At 39.2% G+C, this 22,743-nt stretch overlaps 1 protein-coding gene across 5 annotated transcripts in view; it reads left to right on the plus strand.

Moving 5' to 3' along the window:
- The window catches only part of GFRA1 (GDNF family receptor alpha 1), a 331,948-nt gene extending 310,871 nt beyond the window's left edge, over positions 1-21,077 (plus strand). For all 5 annotated transcript variants that reach the window (XM_043985946.1, XM_043985948.1, XM_043985945.1 and 2 more), the window contains 2 exons: positions 10,934-10,987; positions 12,985-21,077. In XM_043985946.1, the coding sequence (XP_043841881.1) occupies positions 10,934-10,987; positions 12,985-13,137 (207 nt within the window). In that variant the 3' untranslated portion in view covers positions 13,138-21,077. The remainder of the gene's footprint in view (positions 1-10,933; positions 10,988-12,984) is intronic.
- The last annotated feature ends 1,666 nt before the right edge of the window (positions 21,078-22,743 follow it).

A 22,743-nucleotide genomic window follows, 5' to 3' on the forward strand; every position in this document is an offset into this window, starting at 1 on the left:
TGAGTGCTACATATACAAAAATAAAAATAATAAACACCCCTGCCTTCAAGAATCTTACAGTCTAATGGAGAGGCGACAACATGCAAATACACAAACAACATACATACAGGAAAAATTGGAGTTGATCACAGAGGGAATGCCCTAGCATATGGAAAAGGCTTCTTGCAGAAAATGAGACTTAGGCAGAGATTTGAAGGGGAGCCATGCACACCCCAATCCATACTATCTCCACCCTGCCCACCTGCCTACCTGCCTTTACCTTCCCCCCATCTCCATGCATTGGGTTCTGTCTTTTCCCCTTGTGCTATGTTTATTTACTATGGAAAAGGCCCGGTTTATGTTGCAGGAAGGATGGACTGGTGTGCTAATAAACTGATTTTGACAAGCATGATAGATATCACTAAGCACTTAGTGAGTGTTGGAAAGTAACTAGATTGCCTTTTATTATGTATGTTATTTTTCTGTTTATTGTTTGTGTAATGTGTACTTAAGCAAACAGCTTCCTAACCTAGCAAATGCCTCTAAACAGCAAGAGCAAAGGAAAAAGAGCAAGAGGAATCGACAGTTATGAAAATTGGGCAGTTAATTGAACAACAGTTTGGTTGTATTTAATTGGGCAACTTTCTGGTTGCTGTTGTTGTTGTGTTGTTGTTGCTGCTGCCGTTGCTCCTGCCGTTGCTCCTGCTGAGCTCTTATTGACAATGACAAGCTGTTGGTCTCATTCTAAAGTCAATCTTGGAGGAACCAAAAGCTGAGTTGGAATTGTTGTTTGGACACAAATATGCTTGTATGTATGTATAAATTATATATTGTGTATATATATGAAGAATGTGTCGAACAATAAGTAAATTATATCTGACCATATGTTGGGCTCAAAAAAGCCTTTGGCACAAGGCAGGATATTCACATGCTAATCAGGGGAGTAAAAAGCATGGGAGCTACCATTTTGACTTCAGGTGACAGAGGTTAACAGCATTTAATGCATTTATTAACCCTATTGTGTCAAGGATTGGGGAGGTCTGGCTCCCATAATTACAGTGTATTGGAAATTCTATTATACAACGTGCCTGGACTTCAGGATTAACGACAGTGACAATTGTGTAACAATCAGGCAGCAACTGGTTGAAAGATAGGGCTTACAGACCTGTCCGAAAAATAGCATTATTGCCATTGTGGAAGTCAGACTGTATTGGTTATTTTTAGGTCTGTTTCTCCTTAAAGGTCTCAGCTCCCATCAACATCGTGTGAGGTATCAACCTCCAATGTCATTATCAGAAAAATTATATATTTGTATCATGGAACTTACGAGACTTTGCTTCCCTTGCCCTCCATCCCTTCTCCCACAATCTATGATCAGGTCATTGAAATGTCCTTTCACCGAATATGTTATATAACCCAGTTTACAAAACACAAACAGCACCACAACCTTGCTAAGCTTTCTTCCTCCCCACCCCACCCCCCACATCTTCACTCTATTTTTTTTCCTTTAAAAAACCCACCTGCTTTTTACAGATTATAGGGTTTAGTGCTTAGAGAGAAACTCTCCAGCTAGGCGCTCTGTTCTGTATGCAGCCATTAGCAGGGCTGACATGTTCTGCTGCCAGAGTCATGGATGGCGTGCCAACATTTCCATTAGAAACCCTTAGTTTTACAGGTTTATACCTCAGCAGTAAAATGTGTTCCTCCTATTTCAAACTTGCCTTACAAAGGCCTCAGCCTAGAAGCTTTCCTCTCCACCCACCCCACCCCCCAGAATATTTCCCATTTTAGTCCTTTGGGTAAAATTTTAACGTTATATAAGTTATCCCTTTTACAGTGGTCAGAGGGGGAAAAAATCCCTGTAATTTTGTTTGTGACTTTTTAATATCTAAATGACTAGCAAGACAGTGATAATGTGATAATATTTTCAGGACATCTTAGATAAAAGCATTTCAAATAGGAAAATAACAGGTTACAAAGAGTTTCTTTAAGGGCCAAATTTCCTTAAGTGGCTGCTATATTCACTTGGGTAGATTTCTGGCTTCCAAATCTGCGTATGTTCAGTTTGGGGTTTAAGACCTCATTTGGCATTTATACATGTGAACCAGATATACAACTAATGAGTTTAAATGTCAGACATCATCTCTCCCCCTCTACCCGCCCCACTTCCTAGCCTTTGCTTTTTTAGATTGCAAGAGTGATGAGTTGATGAGCTTGTGTGCCCAGCAGTGCCATACAAACTGGTTAGTCTAGCATAACCCATGCTTTTTTAGCTTCAGCTTTGTAGTGTTAATTTGGATAGACCCAAACAGGCAAAAGCATTTATTGGTCTCAGTCAGCTACAGAATGCCTTCTTTTCAACCTTATTTCTCTTCTGAGAAATCACAAATTCACTTTAAGAAAGTCTTTGAAGATATTATGTAAGTAAGGTATTAAATCTGGAAGAGCCTTTATGTCACTGAAAATTCTATGACACTTAGGTTCATCTGTAGTATGGTAAGCTGTGGAAGCAACCAATGAAATTGTTTATTTAAAATTTTCTTTTTTGTCATGAACAGAAAATTTTTTAATCCTTTAGTTTATTATTTTTAATGAACAAAAATCGATTTTGTTCTCCCTTCAACATCCAAATAAGTGAAGAGAAAAAGGAAAACTTTAAAAATCCTTGTGACAAATATTCATGTTGAGCAAAAATAAATAAATAAAAACTCCTAGATTGACCAAGTCCAAAAACATACATTTCATTTTGCACCAAGTCCATGATATCTCTGTTTAGGATACAGGTAATATATTTCACCATTGGTCCTCCAGAATCATTGTTGGTCATTGAATTGACCAGTTTTTAATCCTTTCAAAGTTGTTTGTTTTCATAATGTTGTTGTCATTACACGAATTGTCTCCTTCGTTCTGCTCACTTCACTCTGTATCAGTTCATGCAAGTCTTCCATGATTTTATGTGACAATAGTATTCCATCAAATTCTTAGACCATAATTTGTTCAGCCATTCCCTAGTTGAGTTTTTTTGTTCTTTGCCACCACAAAAGGAACTGCTATAAATATTTTTTTGTACACATGGGCCCTTTTCCTCTTACTTTGGGCTCAATGGGACAGAGATCTACTACTGCATTATCATTTATATTACCAAGGAGATCAGTTACTTTATCTTTCAAATTTGGGATTATGATAGTATGTCTATGTTGCTGAGCAGCCTGATTAATCCTTACCAGAGATCCTTATGCAGCTGTTAGTTGGTGGGATTAAAAAATGGAGCAACAAGTAACTGGCTGTTTGCTTATGTTCAAAGTTGAGAAGGATGCCTGAGGTGGAGGAAGAACAATAGGGAACTTGAGAAATTTAATGGCAACCCTTTCGTTGGCCTTGGCACACTTTGCCATTTTAAAAAGGCTTTTTTTTTTCTTAGCAGGGGAGAACTCAATAATAATAGCATCCCTAATCATACAGCTAACATTGCTACTCTGTGGTGTTTTAAGGATATTGTTGTTGTTTTTCAGATGTGTCCAACTCTCCATGACCCCATTTGGGGTTTTCTTGGCAAAGATACCGCTGTGGTTTGCCATTTCCTTCTCTAGCTCACTCTATAGATGAGGAAACTGAGGAAAACAGGGTTAAGTTACTTGCCCTGGGTCACACAGCTACTAAGTATATGCGCCTGGATTTGAACTCGGGAAGATTAGTCTTCCTCATTCCAGGCCCGGTGCTCTATCCATTGCACCGACTATTTTCCCCTTTAAGGGTATACCTCATAACATTTGCGACATCATGGTGAGATAAGCGCTGTAGGTATTATTTTCCCCATTTTAAAGATAAGACAACTGAGATGGGATAGTAAGTAACTTGGTGCTGTTCACCCACCTTGTAAGCTTCAGTTGTAGGGCTCAGATCCTACCTTGTTGTGAATTTTGGCTCTCTACTACCCTATACTGTCTCTTCAAAATGATAAAAACTCACATTGACATATGGATTTAAGCTGAACAAAGCCATTTTCTCACAACAAACCCAGATGTAGATAGTTTAGATTTCACCAACACTTTGCAAATGAGGAAACCGAGAATAGGAGAGATTAACTGGCTTGCCCTGAGTCATGCAGCAGCAAATCCATTTCTGAATTAGGTCTTGAACCCAGGTCTTCAGTCTTCAAATCCAGTTCTTTTTCCCACTATACTGACACTTTCTATACTCAGAAGTCAGGTGCATTTATAACTTTCTGGTCTGGGAATAAGAAACACCTGAGTTCAGATCCAGCCTCTGACGCTTACTAGCTTTGGTACCCACCCTGGGCAAATCACTTAAACTGGTTGTCCCAGTTTCCTCAACTGTAAAGTGGTGATGATAACAACACCTACTTCTCAAGGTTATGAGGATCAAATTAGATAGTAATTGTAAGACATTTAGCAGAGTGCCTGGCACATCGTACATGCTTTTGTGCCTCTTCTCCCCAACCACTGCAAAACTTTCAGGTTACAAAAATACTGGATAGTTTAATTGGACCTGATACTACCAATTAGCTTGGAATTAGTTTCAGCAGTTCATCAAACATGTATTAAGTGCCTACTATACTCTAGACACATTAGATACCAGCAAAAAATAAGAATCTGCGTCCTCATGGGGCTCACACTCTACTGGGTGAAATAAAACCAGCACAGATAAATAAACACAAGATAATTTGGGAGAAGGAGAAAGAATTAATAACTATCAAGGAAGGCTTCAGGGAAGAGATAGCCCCTGAGCTCAACCTCAAAGAAAAGATGAAGAATCAGAGATTGAGATGATAAGGAAAGTCCTTTCCAGGCATTGAGAAGTGTTTTTGCAAAGTCACCAGGCTGAGAGATGGAATGTCAAAGTCTGGGGAACAGCTAGTCGTTGATTTTGGCTGGGATATAGAATGTTTACAAAAAGTATTATATATAAATCTAAAAAAAGCAGACTGAGGAAGGCCTTAAACCTCAGAGTAAGTAATTTATATTTTTTCCTATAAGCAAGAGAGAAAAACTTAAGGCTTTTGAACTCATGAGTGACAAGATCAGATCTGTGCTTTATGGAAGATTTAGTTAGTTAGTTAACCATGTGAAAGCTGGATGGGTAAGGGAAGAGACCCAGAAACAAGGAAACCTATTAGGAGGCTGTTACAATAGGCTAGGCAAGAGGTGATGAGAATGTGAGCCAGATTTTGTAAAGGGAAATAAGGGGATGTGAGGTGTATATATGTAGAAACAACAAGACTTGGCAACTGCTGAGATACTGGGGTAATAGGAGTGGGTTGGACTGGAGAAGGACCACTAGGCTAGAAAAGAGCCAGGAATTTTTTTTCTAGATTATCACTTGACTATGACATAGTACAGTATAACCAATATGTCCCTTCTTCTGCATATCAAGCTCCTATCAATGTAGCTTATGATGAAAGCATAATTTTCTAAATGAAGGAATTAAGTGACCATCTGAAGGATTTCTCTCCTCATTGTGTCTTTTGTGTGTGTGAGGCAATTGGGGATAAGTGACTTGCCCAAGGTCACACAGCTATTAAGTGTCAAGTGTCTGAGGCTGTATTTGAACTCAGGTCCTCCTGACTCCAGGGCCGGTGCTTTATCCACTGCGCCACCTAGTTGCCCCCTCATTGTGTCTTAAAAGAAAATGATAGAATTGTAGAACCTTTGGGTTGCAAGGGAATAGTCCAACCCACATCTCAATAAAAATGCCTTCTTATGGACAGATCTCCTCTGTACTGTGCCTCTCACACATTCTAGGTATTCACTAATTATTAGTTAAATAAATAAATGAATCAAACAGACCTCTTTGGGCCTTATCCAATGGAAATTGGTCTCTCCAAATTTATCAGTGATTTCTTTTTTATTTTTAGTTTATATTTTTGCAAAACAATAATATTTTATTTTTCCCCAATTACATGTAAAAATACAATTTTGACATCCACCTTTTTAAAATTTTGTGTTCCAAATTTTCTTTCTCCCTCCCTTTTCTCCCTCCTCCCTGAGACAATAAGCAGTTTGATATAGGTTATACATATTCAATCATGCAGAATATGTACCATATTAGTCATGTTGTGGGAAAAACCACAGACGCAAAGGGGGAAAAATGGAAAAAAGTGAAAAATAGTATGCTTTAATCTGCATTCAAATTCCATTAGTTTTTTCTCTGGAGTTGGATAGCATTTTTCATCATCAGTCCATGGGAATTGTCTTGAATCATTATATTGCTGAAAATAGCTTTCATTAACAAATGATCATCGTAAGCATTGCTGTTACTGTATACAATGTTCTTCTCATTCTGCTCACTTCACTTTGCATCAGTTCCTTCAAATCTTTTGAGTTTTTTTCTGAAATCAGCCTGCTCATCATTTCACATTACAATCATATACCAAACTTGTTTAGTCATTACCCAATTGATGGGCATCCCCTTGCTTTTCAATTCTTTGCTACCACAAAAAAAAGAGCTGCTATAAATATTTTTGTACAAATAGGTCCTTTTCCCATTAAAAAAAATTTCTTTGGGATACAGTATTACTATTGATATTGCTGTATCAAAGGGTATGCACAGTTTTATCACCCTTTGGGCATAGTTCCAAATTGCTCTCCAGAATAGTTGGATCAGTTTCACAACTTCACCAACAGTGCATTAGTGTCCCAATTTTCTGACAGGACCTCTAACATTTTTCATTTTCCTTTTCTGTCATGTTAGCCAATTTAATAGATGTGAGGTGAAACCACATAGTTGTTTTAATTTGCCTACTCCTTTTTTTTTTTTTTTTTTTTTTTTTTTTTTTTGGTGAGGCAGTTGGGGTTAAGTGACTTGCCCAGGGTCACACAGCGAGTGTCAAGTGTCTGAGGCCAGATTTGAACCCAGGTCCTCCTGACTCCAGGGCTGGTGCTCTATCCACTGTGCCACCTAGCTGTCCCTTAATTTGCCTACTAATGATTTCTTAATAGTCAATTGTCATCCTTATTAACCTCCAGGATATTTAACACTTGAGTCTTAACTTCTCCTTGTTGTACTCTTTTCTCTCTAGGTTTTCATGACTCTGCTCTCTCTCAGTTCTCCTTCCTACCTCTCCGATTATTCTCCTTTGCTGGACATTCATCCAAGTCATTCCCACTAATTGTGGACATCCCCTTAAATTCTGTCTCAGCTCCCCTTTTCTTCTTTCTCTACAATCTCTCATTTGGCAATCTAATCAGTTCCCATAAATTTCATTATATATCAGCTCTTATTTTTCTTCTGAGCTCCAGTCCCATATAATTAACATCCTTATTGAGCATCTCAAACCAGATTTCCTATAGGTATCTCAAACTTAACATGTATAAACTAGAACATACTATTGTCCCCCACCAAATACAAACAAAAAGACCCAAAACCTTTTCCTCTTCTGAACTTTCCCATTGTTGACAAGGACACCTCTCTCCTTCCACCACTCCACACAGCATTGACTGCTCTCGGTCATCCTCAGTTTCTCTCTCACTCATTCTCCGTATCCAGTTAGCTGCCAAACAGTGGGTTTGTCCCCCGACCCCACGTCTCTCACACGAATCCCCTTCTCTCCTAAAGTGCAGTTCTGACCACGTCACACCATTCTCATACCCCTAACCCCACTCTCAACAAACTTCAATGGATCCTGAGTACCTTGAAGATCAAATACAAACTAGTCTTTGACAATTTCAAGTTTTTTCCAACATGGTTCCTTCAAATTTTACTGTCTATACTCTACAGTCTCCCCATACTGACACCTTACCGTTCCTAACACCTGATCCTCCATCTCCCATTTCTGGGTCTTCTCAAGAACTATTTCCTATGCCTAGAATGCTTTCCCTTGCTTCTCAAAAGTCCTGGTTTCCTTCTAGACTCAGTTCAGGTGCCTCTTCCTACAGCAAGCCTTTTCTGGTGTCCATAACTACTAATTGCTCTTCCCTAAAGCCACCTTCCATTTACTCTCTATTTATCTTGTATGTATTGATAACATAATAAAAATGTAATAAATGCTTGTTGATTAATTAATCATTGATTGTTACTGATACCTATACTTAAGGACTTTGAATCCCAGTTGACCTATGACCACAAAAGCAGATATACCTCAGAAATAAAATGCTTCTTTAATTGTTCTTTATAAAATGTACTCTAGGGGCAGCTAGGTGGCGCAGTGGATAGAGCACGGGCCCTGGATTCAGGAAGACCTGAGTTCAAATCCAGACTCAAACCCTTGACACTTACTAGCTGTGTGATCCTGGGAAAGTCACTTAACCCTAATTGCCTCACCAAAAAAAAAATAATAATAATAAATAAAATAAAATAAAATGTACTCTATCATCCATAGGATTTAGGGTCTCATTCTATTACTTTTCCCTGAGTGGTCAGGAAGGATACATGTCTTTTATAGATTATGGTTTACTAAAGAAAAGGAGAGTGAGGTATTTTAGTGACCATTTTAATGTGTGGATACAATTCCATTTAGAAGCAGAAACAAACATTTCAAATTCTATACAATTTCTTCTGTAGGTAACAGCCCAGTTGGCCTAATCTCCTTTTAATGTGGAATATTGTGCAGAATACCCCTTTTTCCTCCTGTTTCCTCTCTGATTTTATGCAACCTTTAATGACCTTTTGTTAACAGAAGTCTACTTAACAGTTCTTTACTGATAATACCTGTTTAAAGGTTTAAATTTCATATTCAAAACTGGCATATACAAATACAGTTAGAGATTAGGACACTTCCCAGGTAGCATTAGGAGTATCTTGACCTAGTATTTCTTCAATGAGATGCAAAACTGTGTTCTCAACATTAGCAATCTTCGATTGTCATTTGCAGAAATATGTTTACCCAAGTGGTCCTTGGTGTGGGGTACCTATTTTATACTCATGGGATAAAGGTCAGGGTAAGCAGTGAAGAGGCTCAATGTCTTATTAGCTGATAAGTTTTTGGTCACAGTAGTATAAAATCACCCACATTCCTTTTTATACTCAGCTTTTGTTAGTGGTATATACAGCTCAGAGTTTAGAGAGCCTTATTATCCCTTATAACCCTGCAAATTGAGGGATTACTAATAGTTAAGAGAAGTCAGTGTGGTGAGTGGGGGGGAAGGGGAAACATATAGGACCTAGGATCAAAGAGGCCCAAATGAGAGTCATGTCTTTGCTGGCTGTATGACTTGGTTGCTAAACTTCACTTTGTTTCGTCTTCTGTAAATATAGGATGGTAATATCTGACTCATCTCCTTTACAAAGAGGTCTTCAAGATCAGAGACAATATCCATAAGATCATGTTGAAAACTGCCAACAAGCAGTTCAAATAGAAGTTTTTACTATTGTTGACACCAAGGATTTCTTTAAGTTTTCTTACTGTTAGCCTGCAACCCTATTTATAGCTCCACCAGTCCTAAATTGTAAGCTCCTAACGGGCAGAAACTGTCTTGTCTTCCATCTGTGTGTCACCCAAGCCCAGCGCACAGAAAAGCTTAAGGTGTTTGTTGAACTGAATTGAATTGGTCACCCCCTAGCATCCTAGATTTGAGCAGTGAAGACATTTATCTCCAGAGGGAGACAAAAAACAGCACAGAATGGTAAAGCTGGAAAACACCTCAGGCCTAATTCAGCTCCCTCATGGTACAGATAAGAACATTGATGTCCAGAGAAGTAATTTGCATTGAGCAACTGATTAATTAGAAGCAAGATAAGCAACCCTCAAGTTATCTGGTTCCTGATCCACTGTTCTTTTTCTTTCTTTCCTTCCTTCCTTCCTTCCTTTTTCTTTCACTATTATACATTAGGACTTTCAGGGCTTCCAACCATGTCAAGAAACCAAGGAGGAAATAAAATATTATTGGGGTAAAATAATTATTTATGGAAATGTTTTGACAACTAAATAACTTAGGGGAATCATAAATCGAGGTACAGAAACAAACCACGGGGCATCAAAAGAGTACAGAGGGACTGCCATAATTTTGTTCTTTCTTATTCACATTGTCGTTGTGATCACTAGGGTAATGCTACATTTCTTTTTTATGTTAGTGGTTTTCCAAATAATGTCAAGGGTGACCTGATCATCTTGGAGAGGGGCATCTGATAGGTCTATAAGTGAGTTCCTTTAGTATTAGTATACATTAAAAAAAGGATTTTGCACAGATTTGGAGATCACTTATTATCACTATCATTGCTATCTCAGCCAAAGCAGGGAGCTTCTTTCCATTCATTCCAGGGAGGATTTGGGCTGGGGGAGGGCCTAGGGACAGTTCAGGGCTGGGGAAGTGGTTGGTAATCTTTTGCAGGCCAAAAAGGTGATATTTACTGGCAGAGGTTAAGAACCATTGCTTCTTCTTCTTTTTTTTTTTTTTTAGTGAGGCAATTGGGGTTAAGTGACTTGCCCAGGGTCACACAGCTAGTAAGTGTTAAGTGTCTGAGGCCGGATTTGAACTCAGGTACTCCTGACTCCAGGGCCGGTGCTCTATCCACTGTGCCACCTAGCTGCCCCAAGAACCATTGCTTCTTAATATAGCATAGGGGACGCCAACAACCTGGGTGCTGGGGTTTGGCTCCTCCATTAACTCCCTGTGTGACCTCGAACAAATCATGGCCTCTCTTTTGTGCTTGAGCTTCCTCACAGAGGAGTTGGAATAGTCTCAGAGCTTCCTTCTACCTCTGTTATTCCAGGGATCTGCCAGAGTTCATACAAAGTGCCTAATTATTCATCAGAGCAGCTTACTCCCCTCCAAGGCACTGGTGCTATATGTAATAAATAAGGGGTTTTATGCTTGCTTTAGTATTGAGCTGCTTTTTTTTTGGGGGGGGGGGGCTTCCTGAAAAGCTTCTCAGAATAGAATCCTGATCAGGATGACCAGATGAATTCTATAAAAAGTAAAATAATACCCCCCCCCCCCCCGTGACTAATTTTGCATTGTTTTCACCGACCTGTCTTATTTTTGTGTCTTTTCCTCAGGCACAGAAGCTAAAATCCAACGCTTCAGGAAATCCACACCTCTGCCTGGCTGATGTAAGCGTTGTATGAATTGTATTTTGCTATGCTACTTTTAAGGACCAGGGCACATGGTCTCCAGTGCTGGGTGGAGGAGAAAGGAGTGAAGAGAGCCTTCTTTCATTCATTCCCCACCCAAAACTTGAGTTCAGCCATCCTGCTGTGACAACTTTTGAACAGAAATGGTGCTATGAGCTCACTACACAGAAGGCTTAGGCCTGTAGGAGCCCTTATGATGACAATTTTTATAAGTGTAAAGAACCATCATTGTAGTGTCCTGGTAAATAGCATCCTTTTGATTGCTCTTGATTCTCAATTACATAGAAATGCTTTTGATTCTCAGTTACATGGAAACAACACATAAATACATAATGATGCAGGTTATGGGGTAATTATAGTTGCGACTATTAAGCATAATACTTAGGAATGGAGAATTGTGGAATTTAGCAAGCCTGAACTTAAAGGATGACAGAGTGCTTGTTTTTGATAAGTAAGTTGACAGCTGCATAAATCACTCCCCACTTAGTACACAGAAATCAAACATGCATCATCAGATAAGTGATAATTGAATGCTTACCTTTTTACCTGATGAGTGTTAGAAGTTCTTCCTCATTAATGTCATTCCAGTGCCAGTTTGAGCTGCCAGATCGAGGGACAAAAATTAGATTTACTTGAATTTGTGGCAATTTGGGCTCGACGTTCACATGTCACATGGGTGGGGAAGACTAGGCTGTGCTGACTGAGCCTCCAGCTTATCATCACAGAGATGTGGGAGAGAGAGAAGAGCAAGTGGATTATGCTACTTTTTAGGTACCATGGGCTTTGCCTTGAAGTTTCTGCTAGCATCCATTTTAATAACAAGAAATTGCTTGGATGCCACAAGAGCGAGTTCCTTTAGCTGAGGCTGATTCTAGGGTGCTAGGATTAATTTAAACAAACACAGGAACATTGTGCTTGGAACCCAAGAGATCTGGGGTTCTAATCCCGTGCCTTGCCATTACTGTGATGAGTGACCTTAAGAAAGTAATGGCACAACCTGTCCTTCTGATTTCCTATTTCTCAAATGAGAAATGGAATAGAGGATGTCTAAAATTCCTGCTTATTCCAGATCTATCATCCTTAACTTCAGTCACAACAACCTGAGATGGAAGCAGGTTGCCTTTCCTACCCACTAAGCTGCACCTCTAAAATTGGGGACTGAACCATTTGACTTGTAGTTCATAAAATGGAGGGAGACCAAAGAGACTGTTTAGTCCAGCCTTCTTATTTTTCTGATACGAAAACTGAGGGATTTTGCTACTTATTCAAAGTCACCTAGATAATAAGTGGTGAAGCTGGTATCTGAACTCATGCCCTGTGTTGCCAAATCTTGCACTGTTAATAGTCTTTGAGTCTAAATGCTTATATGAACACTTTTTGGTGGCAAATATCACTTTCCATCACTACTGGGTTTCCTTTCCCTCACATTGGTGAAGCAAGTTGGGTAAGCTGGTAAACAGTGAGCACTAGTGATGGAAAAAGAGAGTTTAGAGAAGAAAACACAAACTTAGCAGAGAATCAAAATATTCTCTCAGTTGGTATGTCTTCTGCTAAATGGATTCCTTAAGCAGTTTTTGTTTTGTGTTTTTTTAATAAGGCAATTGGGGTTAAGTGACTTGCCCAGGGTCACACAGCTAGTAAGTGTTAAGTGTCTGAGGCTGGATTTGAACTCAGGTACTCCTGAATCCAGGGCCTGTGCTCTATCCACTGCGTCATCTAGCTGCCCCGATTCCTTAAGTAGTAAAGCAGTCAGGTAGTCATTGGTTTAAGAGATTCTGGAGTGATCATGAAACAGATGACTGTCTTCATTATTCCCCATATTTTAAATTTTGCTGCCAATTAACTGTTGTGTAGAAAAACCCAAGATCCTCTTTGACGAGTAACAGGATAATAAAGTAAAAAACAAGTTAGGTTTAAATGCTCGTGAAAAGAAACTGCTCGGCGGTGACTGACTCAAAAAATATCTTCTTTTACAGCGGGATTTTGACAAAGACAGAGCTGGGGGCTCCAGTCAAATGGCCTCAGACTCAGTGGCTGCACCGACAAGTGGGAGTCTAAGCAAATTGATGATCCTAGCCATCGCTGCACTGAAGACCTTCTTGTCCATAAGTCTGGCAGAAACATTGTAGCCCTATTAACAAACAAACCAACCACATATAGACATGTACAAAAACAAAACAAAACAAGCCGTTTCCTGTTCTCTGTTGTCTATCTGAAATTCCAGTTTTAGGAGCTAAGTTGAAGCAGTCTACTAAAAGAGTTTAATTCAACTGGATTTTTTTTTAAGAAAGCTTCTTGTGATATTTAGGGGCCTTTGTGGAATACTTGATGCAGTGCTACATTCCAAACCCAAAAGGCTTTTGGGCATGCTGTATTTTAAAGAGACAGTATGTAAATTTGGCTATGAAACAAACAGGCTTTTTATTATTATTATTATTATTATTATTATTATTATTATTTTTAAATGGTTTTAACCCTGGCCTTTATCTGCAGGGGACTAAGTTTGTTTTCCTAATACCTTTCATTGAACAGCTTTGGTTTCAAATTAAGCGAACTTCAGACTAACGGGGATGCCTGGCTTTTGTCACCGCATAAAGGGTCTCACCAAGAGTGGACTTAATGAAAACATTTCCTTCTCATAGACTGCTACTGATGTTAAGCTTTCTAAATGTATTATCATCTTCCTTCCTTAATGTTTATGAACTCTGAAGTGGTTTTGCATTCTCTCCTGCTAAAACATGATATGTCACATACAGATATAATGTATGTTTCTCAGTTATGATTTCATAAAAAAGGGGGGATGGGAGTTTGCAACTTGCTAACGGTATGTTAATCATTTAAATACACTCATCTAAGCCTTATATGGGTGAGAATTCCTTAAACTAACAAGAGTCAGACATAATGGAAGCTTAACTCTAATAATCTTTACATTTATGAGATTATATATAGAAACAAATTTTACTAAATGGTTTCAAATGTTGGCTTTCTATATTTTGGACCTAATAATACTATCCCCATTTTTTACTGTTGGTTTAATACAAAATACATGGAGTTCATTTCCCTCTCATAGAACTGTTTTATCTGACTATATTAGTAACACTATAAATATAACTCCTTAAAAGCAGAATTTTAGGAGCCTTATGCTTTATCAGAAAGCTCTGCATCACATTATGGTAGATGGGAGCAGGGGAAAACAGAGAATCCTAAGGCTAAGCATTGACCATTCATGAAAGTATGCTAGAAGCCCCATCTGATGGGGGGGGGGGGTGCATATTGGCCAGTATACAAAATAGTCTGGGTCTAATGGCCGGATTGCCAGTTCCCATCATGTAATGGTTCTGGTTTTGCTTCCCCTAACAAAGACAGCCTTTACTGGATGAGGAGAAATTCTCTGCCCCATCCTTTAAGCATCTGCACAGTTCCTTTCCTGAGGGTTGTCTTTATTCTCAACTGTGACGGCTTAGTTACTCTTACAGGCAGTTATGTCGAAATGATCCACAGTAATCTAGTTTTATCGAGTTGCATCTCCTCTCCCCTCCTTCCCCCCAACCCCTCCATGACAGACAATAACGGAGTTAAAGCAAAAGGTTCATTATCTTGGATTTAGAGTCCTGAAGTAAAACTTTCATTGTAATGTGCTGGCTCCATCATGATTATTCAGTCGGTATAGGACAAAGATAAAAATAGAGACTCTTAAATTACAAACTACAGGTCAGCCTCAGTGTATACTGCATACTGTTGGCAAAACATTGGGTGCGTAGTTCTAACCATTCTCTTCTATAATTCTCTTTTATTAAACTGATACAATTCTAAAATATGTTTTTGAGGCCTGGGTATTTCTGAGGAAAATTAGATCCAAGATATATTCTGATGCATGTGTAGGAATGTGCACCCCTCTAGACAGAGTAAACCTTGATAACAGCATTACTTTTTGATTTAATGCTGATAAATTGGAGTTTTCTTCGGAATTCAGCAAAGGGGCTTTAGGAGAAGAAATCCACAGTTGGTGTGTACCTTCTTAGCATACATAGTCCCCTTCCTTCCCAAGCATGGTGCTGTTTTCCTCCTGAGTGTTGATCAGATTATCAAAAGGGAGAAAGGAGAAATATCTGTTGTACAGTGAAGGTAAAGACCTACTCTTTTAAGTGTAATTGAATTAGAAGCAGATTCATACACAAATGCTTTTGAATGTATATTTCTAACTATAATTGCCAACATTTTCAGTAAGATAAGCTCAATAAACATGACACCTATCTGATCTGTGAAAACTTTCTAAAACATACTACTTGGAATGAACACATTAAGTGTGTTGAAATATCTGGAAGGCTAACAATTAGTAAATATCTCTTAAAGAACATATTTTGCTTTAATTACGCTATCTCTGTATCTACACTCAACTAATTACATATGGGTCTGATGCAGTTTAGGCCACCGTAAAATGCTATTGATTACTTCTGCTGTAAACAGAAGCTCTAATTAGCTTCAGATGACCAAAGAGGAAATGGTAGTTATCAGATCTAACAAGAGTCGCCTTCAGTAATAAGCTCATGGATATAAAACAGACATAAATTATATTTTGAAAAGCCTCATCTATCACCAACAAGAAAGTTCTTGTTTTTCTTCAAAGCAAAAAGCATATAATAGTTTCCAAATCCTTAATTTGAAAATAAATTGCTTATTAAACAAACAGGATGTGGGAATGGATTCTCAGGGTCCAATCTTTTATTGAAGTTTTTATGGACTTACGCCAGTTGAGATTGGGATGAATTCTTTCTAGATGAATGTGACATGAGTGATGTCAGCTTAACATGGTAATCCTGTCAACACTGTCATTTGTACCAGCCCTGGAATAAGCAAATGATGTAGTTCTCTTTTGATTGATTGGATCCATTGGATGTTGACAAAACAAGGGCCCAGAAAACTCGTGTCCCCTTTCTTAGTTTTTGGCTTGTGTGTTTTTGGAGCCACCAAATAGGATAGTTAGTCACTAGAATATGGGAAGTAGCAGTTGATTCTGAGACTATAAGTGCACTGGAAATTTCTAGGATGAGGTTGATTTTAAACAGGAACTAATAAACATTTAGGCTAAGTCCCATTAGCAGAAAAGTCCTGCTGCCCTTTTTGGTTCGACGAAAACAAGAATTTCTGCCAAAAGAATTAGAAGCACAGTCCAATTTGACGTTGACTTTATTTGACCAATTTTTAGTGTCTCAATTATAGCACACAAAGGGAAAAAAAGTGCACAATATACAGTGGGGATGCAAAATGCTGACCACATGCCTATTTTACCATATCTGTTTTGTCCAAACCACTAATAGAAATCTAGGATGAGAATCACAGAGAATATTTTTGGTTAAGAGTAACAATTGTATCTCTATTGCATATAGTTTATTTGACTGGGTGGTTTCTATTTAAAATGTTAAAAAAAATCTTTCTTCTGAAGTTAGCACAGATACCATGTCCTGGAATTTGTAAATGACTATGCAGTGCCCCTTTCAGAATTGTCACCTTTAATTTGGTCTATATTAAGACCAGTTCCTATCTTAAATGTACACAGAGGGTGGGTAGTCTCCGTTGCATACTAGGCCCCACATGCTACTTTCTGCTCTAAATCAGGTGCTCCTTCCTAAACACTCCATCTGTTGAACAAGGGAAGTGGGAAAACTGAAACAGTCTTGAATCAGTGTATGTACTTGGTGGGGGGAGGGTGAAAAGATGTAGGAGCCCTGGGAGTTCATACAATTAGCAAAATCTTTTCTTAGATTCTAGCTTTAAATGGATTTCTGTTGTTGTTGTTTATGAAATAGTGGCCTCAGAAGAGGTGCTTTTCCAAAAATAAGTTCTCATTCATGTCTCCAGACATATACCCACTTATTTGAATCAGTGAACAACATGATAGAAAGTGCTGCTTGACTAAAAACCATGGGCTTATAAATTCCCATACAACCTAGTTCCCAGCCCCCCCTATAAATTTCCCTTTTAACATCCTCTATCTGTGATGTTTGGTAAAGATAAGCAAGAGCTTGGGACCTATCTTCCAAGGTTCAAAGTGAATAAACAATAATGACTTATAGTACTTGTCAAAAAAAAAACCAAAAAGAACAAACAAACCTGAAGTGGTCATAGCGTTAGCAAAGGTAAATTGAAGCCCTTCCAGAGAGTTTTGGGGGAAAGGGATATTATTTACCAAGGAAATGAAACCTTAAGACAGGAAAAGAGCATCAAGATAGAACCCTGGAGTGGCTAGCAGAATCACTGGTCCGGGAATGAATGTATCATATACCTGTGATGATATTTCTCATGGGTGGTTAGAGTTGGCAATTTCCATCCAACAAAATAGAGGGGGAGTTAGCTTCTTTAAAGACTGAAAGCCTTTCTGAGGAAGGTGTCAAGAAATAACTGATAAACTTAGGGTCAGATGTTTTTGTTGCAGATCTTTTAAAACAAAATCAATTCTGTTTGTAGGTTTTTAGAAGTCCAGTTTGGGGGTTTTTTGTTTTGTTTTCCCCTCCATCCCTAAGATAGCACTTGAACTTTAATCTATAACTCTTGCCTTCGCCTGCTTCATTCAGATTTTACTTATGGATACTAGGCAGCCTTACTCCTCAAATGCCAGGTATTTTAGACCAATTTGCCAGATTCTTCTCATGATTCTCCACAGTAGAAGCCCTGAACTATGAGTTTGTGCTTCCAGTCCAAATGAGTTTGGCTCAGCTCAGGATCATTTTTTCCATAAAACATCTAAACCATGGAATTGGCACATATTACCTTGTTACTGGGATGTGCACTATGGGATGCAAAATCAGTCAACTCCCCATGAAACTTCATCTTGAAAGATTTGTTTTGTTTCTTCTGAAATTAGTTATTGGCCTTTCTGACCATCTACTTGATTTGCTTTCTTCCCCTTTCCCTTTCCCCTACTGGCCTAATTTAGTTTTCCCCTCCCCACAGTTGTCTTCTTATGCTAACTCTAAATTTAGTACTAATCAAATACCAGAACCCTTTTTCATGCTTAGCTTTGGATTCCCCAAAGCCTGTCTGTGCTCTATCTTCAGGAGGAAGGGATCTGAAGTCTTATAATCCATCTTTCCCATACATCATCCCAGGATAGGAAATTGGCTCTAAAATCCTAACCATGCAAGTCACATCTGCACTGTCATTGAACTGGCTTGACACTTGTCCTTTATTTGATTGCAATGAGTGTCTGAGGGGGAGGTCATTCTTACTCTTACCAAGAAAGTGGTCAAACACACAAAACTGAAATATTCCTAAATGTTGTCCATATCATGGCACCCTGGGAAAAGAGGACGTGTTGGCCATGTTTATTTCGAAAGACCGTAGGGAAAAAGGAAACATTCTGATATTCATTCAAGGTCTTGGTCTCTGAAGGTCTCCAAGCTCATTTGACCAGGACAGCTGTGACTGAGGCTGTTTGCCTCTAGCAGGTGCCAATAGCGGCATCCTGTCATGCTGCCATGTGGAATTCATTTTTGCCAAGGGCAGCTGCCAAGCCCAATAGCCAGTTTAAGTAGGAGGCTTTCTCTAGTTTGACCTCTTTTCCTAACCCAGCCAGATTCCTTTACTTCCTTTCTGCTGTCTGTCCATAGTGGAAGAAGATTGGCTTAGGCATCTTGGCTGAGAATTAGTCATATGATGTTCCTTCCTATGGGCACAGACAACATGTCTTACCTTCAGATTCTCATTCTTCCTTGACCTTGCTCTTCCCAAGAAGATATTATTGGATGTTAGGGAAAAAAATCATATGAAGTCACCTCCGTAACTATTCGGCCAGCACTGAGCTCCTGTGTTGTGATTTTGAATTTTCCCACCTGAGGTCCACGAGTCAGTTAAAGTATGAATCTTGGTGAATGGGAGAGGTGGGTTGGGGAGACTGATATAGAAAGGGGGATGAGATCTGAAGCACTTGAAGTCAACCTAGTTTGATTTCCTTTGCATATCTCATACTGTGTTGTACAGTGCTAGCTAAAAGGTGACAGGGACTGAACCCTGAAGAGGTTCTGCAAGACTTTTCATCTTTAACTCACCAGATCAAATCCAGAGCAGCCTAGAAAAGGGGAAAGAAGAACCAGGTTCCCCAAAGACCTCCAGTGGGAAAGGGCAGGGACAGTGTCCATGATTCAGACAACTAACTCCCCAGTTGGGGAGATAAATTGAGCAACCAAGCCTGCTTATAGCTTTGGAAGTCTGATTCCCTCCTGAACTCATGACTGCTGAGTTAAAGGGTAAGCTGCCCATGTGCAAAGTAGAGCAAATGTCTCTTCTCTGGCCTTTTGCACAGACACTAAATTTCCTTTATAATTACCTTATGAATTTACTTTTCAGAGCCAGAGTATCTGAGAGAAAAGCCCAACCAAGCTTGCCAGCCACAGCCACTCACCTATTACAGGCAGACGCAGAGCAGGGGCAATCAGATTTGCCCTTAACTATGAACCTAAAGTGAAGGCAGCCACAACAACCCCTGAATCACTCCACTGAGCCATTGGGAAATACAAATTCTGCCAAGCCCAGAAGCCAGTCGAGCTGCTGAAGCCATAAGGTAATAGTCAGGAAGTGATTTTATCAGAAACCACTTTTTTCTGCCTTGTCCAGTGCAAGGCAGCATAGAAGGGGAAAAACCTGTGAAAGTGAAATAAATTTTGATTAAAGTGGCCGCAAACCCAGAGCTGTGAAATGATGCTGCCTGATGTGCAGAGGCACAACTTGGACCTAGAATACTAAGAATTAAGTTTTAAAAGTGCTGACAAGGTAAGTAGATAGCCTAGACTTAGAAGGGAGGCGGGGAAAGAAATTACTGAAGGACAGGAGCCAGGGGCTCTCTGGTCAGAACACCTGGTGAAGGTGCTCAGTGTCCCTTCAGCCTGTTGGCTTCTAACTCCAAGGTTTAGCAGTGCTCACAATAGGATGCTCCTCGGGTTATAGCAGGTGGAATGAGAGTGGACACACAAGAGAGAGAGGGTTATGGTAAACCTGCATTCTCTCCCTGGATTGTAAAGTGTGCTTGATCTGGAATTTGGCTTTCTATTTTCCCATTTTCTCTGGAGGCATTTCTGAATGCAGAAAAGGAAACTGATAAAGGTGGACTGATTCCCAGATTGCTCTGCCTTCTTTGGCTGTGGTCTAAGTCTAATCAGGCAGTTTTTTTGGATATGCTCCATGGGTTTTTTTTTTTGTTTTTGTTTTTCCTGGATATAAATGATTCAACTTAAGAGGGTTGAAGGAAAACCTTCAACAAAAACAAAGCCTAGAGTGGGGGGCAAGGTGGGATGAGTTGAGAGTTTCAATTTCTCCACTGTTTAATCCTTTCTCCTTCCTTCTTCCTCATCTGCCAAAGACCTACTGGCACTACTTTTGCTTAATATGGGGCTTACAAAGTAGTGTGTAAATGATCCTTCAATTCTGAAACAGTTATCCCCATTTAATCCAGCTCATGTTGAGAAGTCATGTGAGGTATCAGGACATCCTCCCCTCCCCTTAAGGATGTTTTTGGATTCTCTTCTATTTAGGGACATGCTTGTGTTTCTGTTCTATATGATACAGGTTGGCAAGAATAGCAGTGCAGGGAGATGAGAATAAGACATCTGAAATGGGTCAATGTTATGATGGAATCCCCAGTAAGGTACCCACTTGCTCCCACCTCCATCAGTGCAATGGCATGATTTGGAAGTGGTGTCTCCAATGTTCAGAGTGAGCAGAGCCTACAAACTGGGAACTTACTCATTGTTTTAGTTTCTCGTATTTATTTTATACAACCTACCAACCAAGTACCTCCATTTCTGGAGGACCTTATATGCTTACCTTGTTCTCTTGTGTATATTCTATATATGCTGTACTAAGGAACTTTGTTCATTTCCCTGGGGTTGTTATACTGTATGAAGTCTTCTCACGGCCATTTCACAAGGTACTTTATTGCCAATCCCCAAGGAGGAGGATTTAGCGTGGAAATAAGGACTATGGAAGTGATTTTGTGATGTTTGAATTTTCTGTTAGTATATTGCTCATGCACTACAAACTGTATATAGCACCTTTCCCCACCCCCAGAATATCCTAATAAACATTGTTTTCTTTTTTTAAAAAAAATGATTGCTGGAGTGTCTTTTTTCCCTCATTTCCCTAATCCTCCACAAATACCTATGTTCATAGCATTAGAGTTGGAAGACCCCTTCCAGATCATCCACCCCAACACTGTCATTTAGGGGTTTAACTAATTTCAGAAGAGACATGGCCTTCTTGAAAACACTTACTTCCATATCCACGCTATCTACCCCTTTACTGTTAATTTGGTTTCTATGGTTGTAAAGTGATGAGGAAAGCAGGGAAAGGCCAATTAAACAAGCATTTTAAACATTTTTTTCTTTTATTCATTTATTTTTACAAGCATTTATCATGTCTCCCTCCTACTGTCATCTCCCTTGCAATTGTACAATTAAAAGAAAAACCCTCATAACAAATATGCATAGTCCAGCAAAACAAATTCTCACATTGTCTGTGTCCAAAAATGTGTTTCATTCTGCATTTTAAGGGACTTCTCTTGCAGGAGATGGGTAGTGTGTTTCCTCTTTAGGCCCCTAGACCTATGGGTTAGTATTGTAGTAATCAGAGTTCTAAAGTCTTTGGAAGGTTTAGCAAGCATTTGTAAAGTGCTGAATCTCTGCAAATACTTGATTAGGTACTAAGAAAATAGTAACTGAAAGCAAACCAAAGATGGCCAGTATTAATTTCAACAGGCCTAGTGGCACATACCTGTAGTTCCACCACGTAAGAGACTGAGGTCGGTAGATCATGTGAGGTTAGAAGTTCTTAACTGCAGTTAGGGCTAAAGCTGTTTGAATGTCCAGCACCAATATAGGGAACCTCTGGGAGCAGTGGGAGGAGGGCTGAACTGGCTCAGGTAAGAAATGGAGCAGGTCAAAGCTCCCATGTTGATCTGTAATGGGATTAGACCCAGGAATGGTCGTTCTCCTCAGGCATGAATGAGATTAATTCAGCTTCAAAAGCTCATAATAATAGTAACAAAGAAAGGGATCATATATGATGCTATATGTGTATGTTCTTCCCCTTTCTGATCTAACTGGGTTCTAGACAGTTAAATAGAGCCTAAATTCAGTTGAGTGAGTATCAATAAGTGATTATTGTGTACTAAGATCAGGGCAAGGCATTGGGAAAATACAAAGACTACAACATTCCCTATTTTCAAGGAGCTAATATTCTGCTGGAGATAAATAACATGCACAAATAATACAAAAATATATGAAAAATAAATGCAACATAATTTTTGAAGAATTGAAATACTGTTAATGATGGAAGAATTTGTATAAAAGGTGGTATTTGAGTTGGGTCTTGAAGGAAGCTGGGGATGAGGAGAGGTAGACCTGGAAAACAAATGTTTTCAGGCGTGTGAGATAGCCTGTGCAAAGATGCAGAGACTGAAGATGAAATATCATGTATAAGGAACATCAAATATGACACTTTGACTAAAATCGAGGGGATGAGACACAGTGATGTGAAAGATAAGTTATAGTTCGATCATGAGAATCTTTCAAAGCCAAACTCAAGAGTTTGTATTTTATCCTAGAGGCAATATGGAGCTACTGAAGGAGAGTAACAGGATCAGAGCTGTAATATAGAAATATAAATTTGACTAGTGTGTTGAGAATGGTTTGGAGAGCAGAGCCTGGATACAAGATCACTTAAGAGTCTAATCCATTAAGCCAGGC

The sequence above is a fragment of the Dromiciops gliroides genome, chromosome 2 (genome assembly GCF_019393635.1).
Source record: "Dromiciops gliroides isolate mDroGli1 chromosome 2, mDroGli1.pri, whole genome shotgun sequence".
NCBI lineage: Eukaryota > Metazoa > Chordata > Mammalia > Microbiotheria > Microbiotheriidae > Dromiciops > Dromiciops gliroides.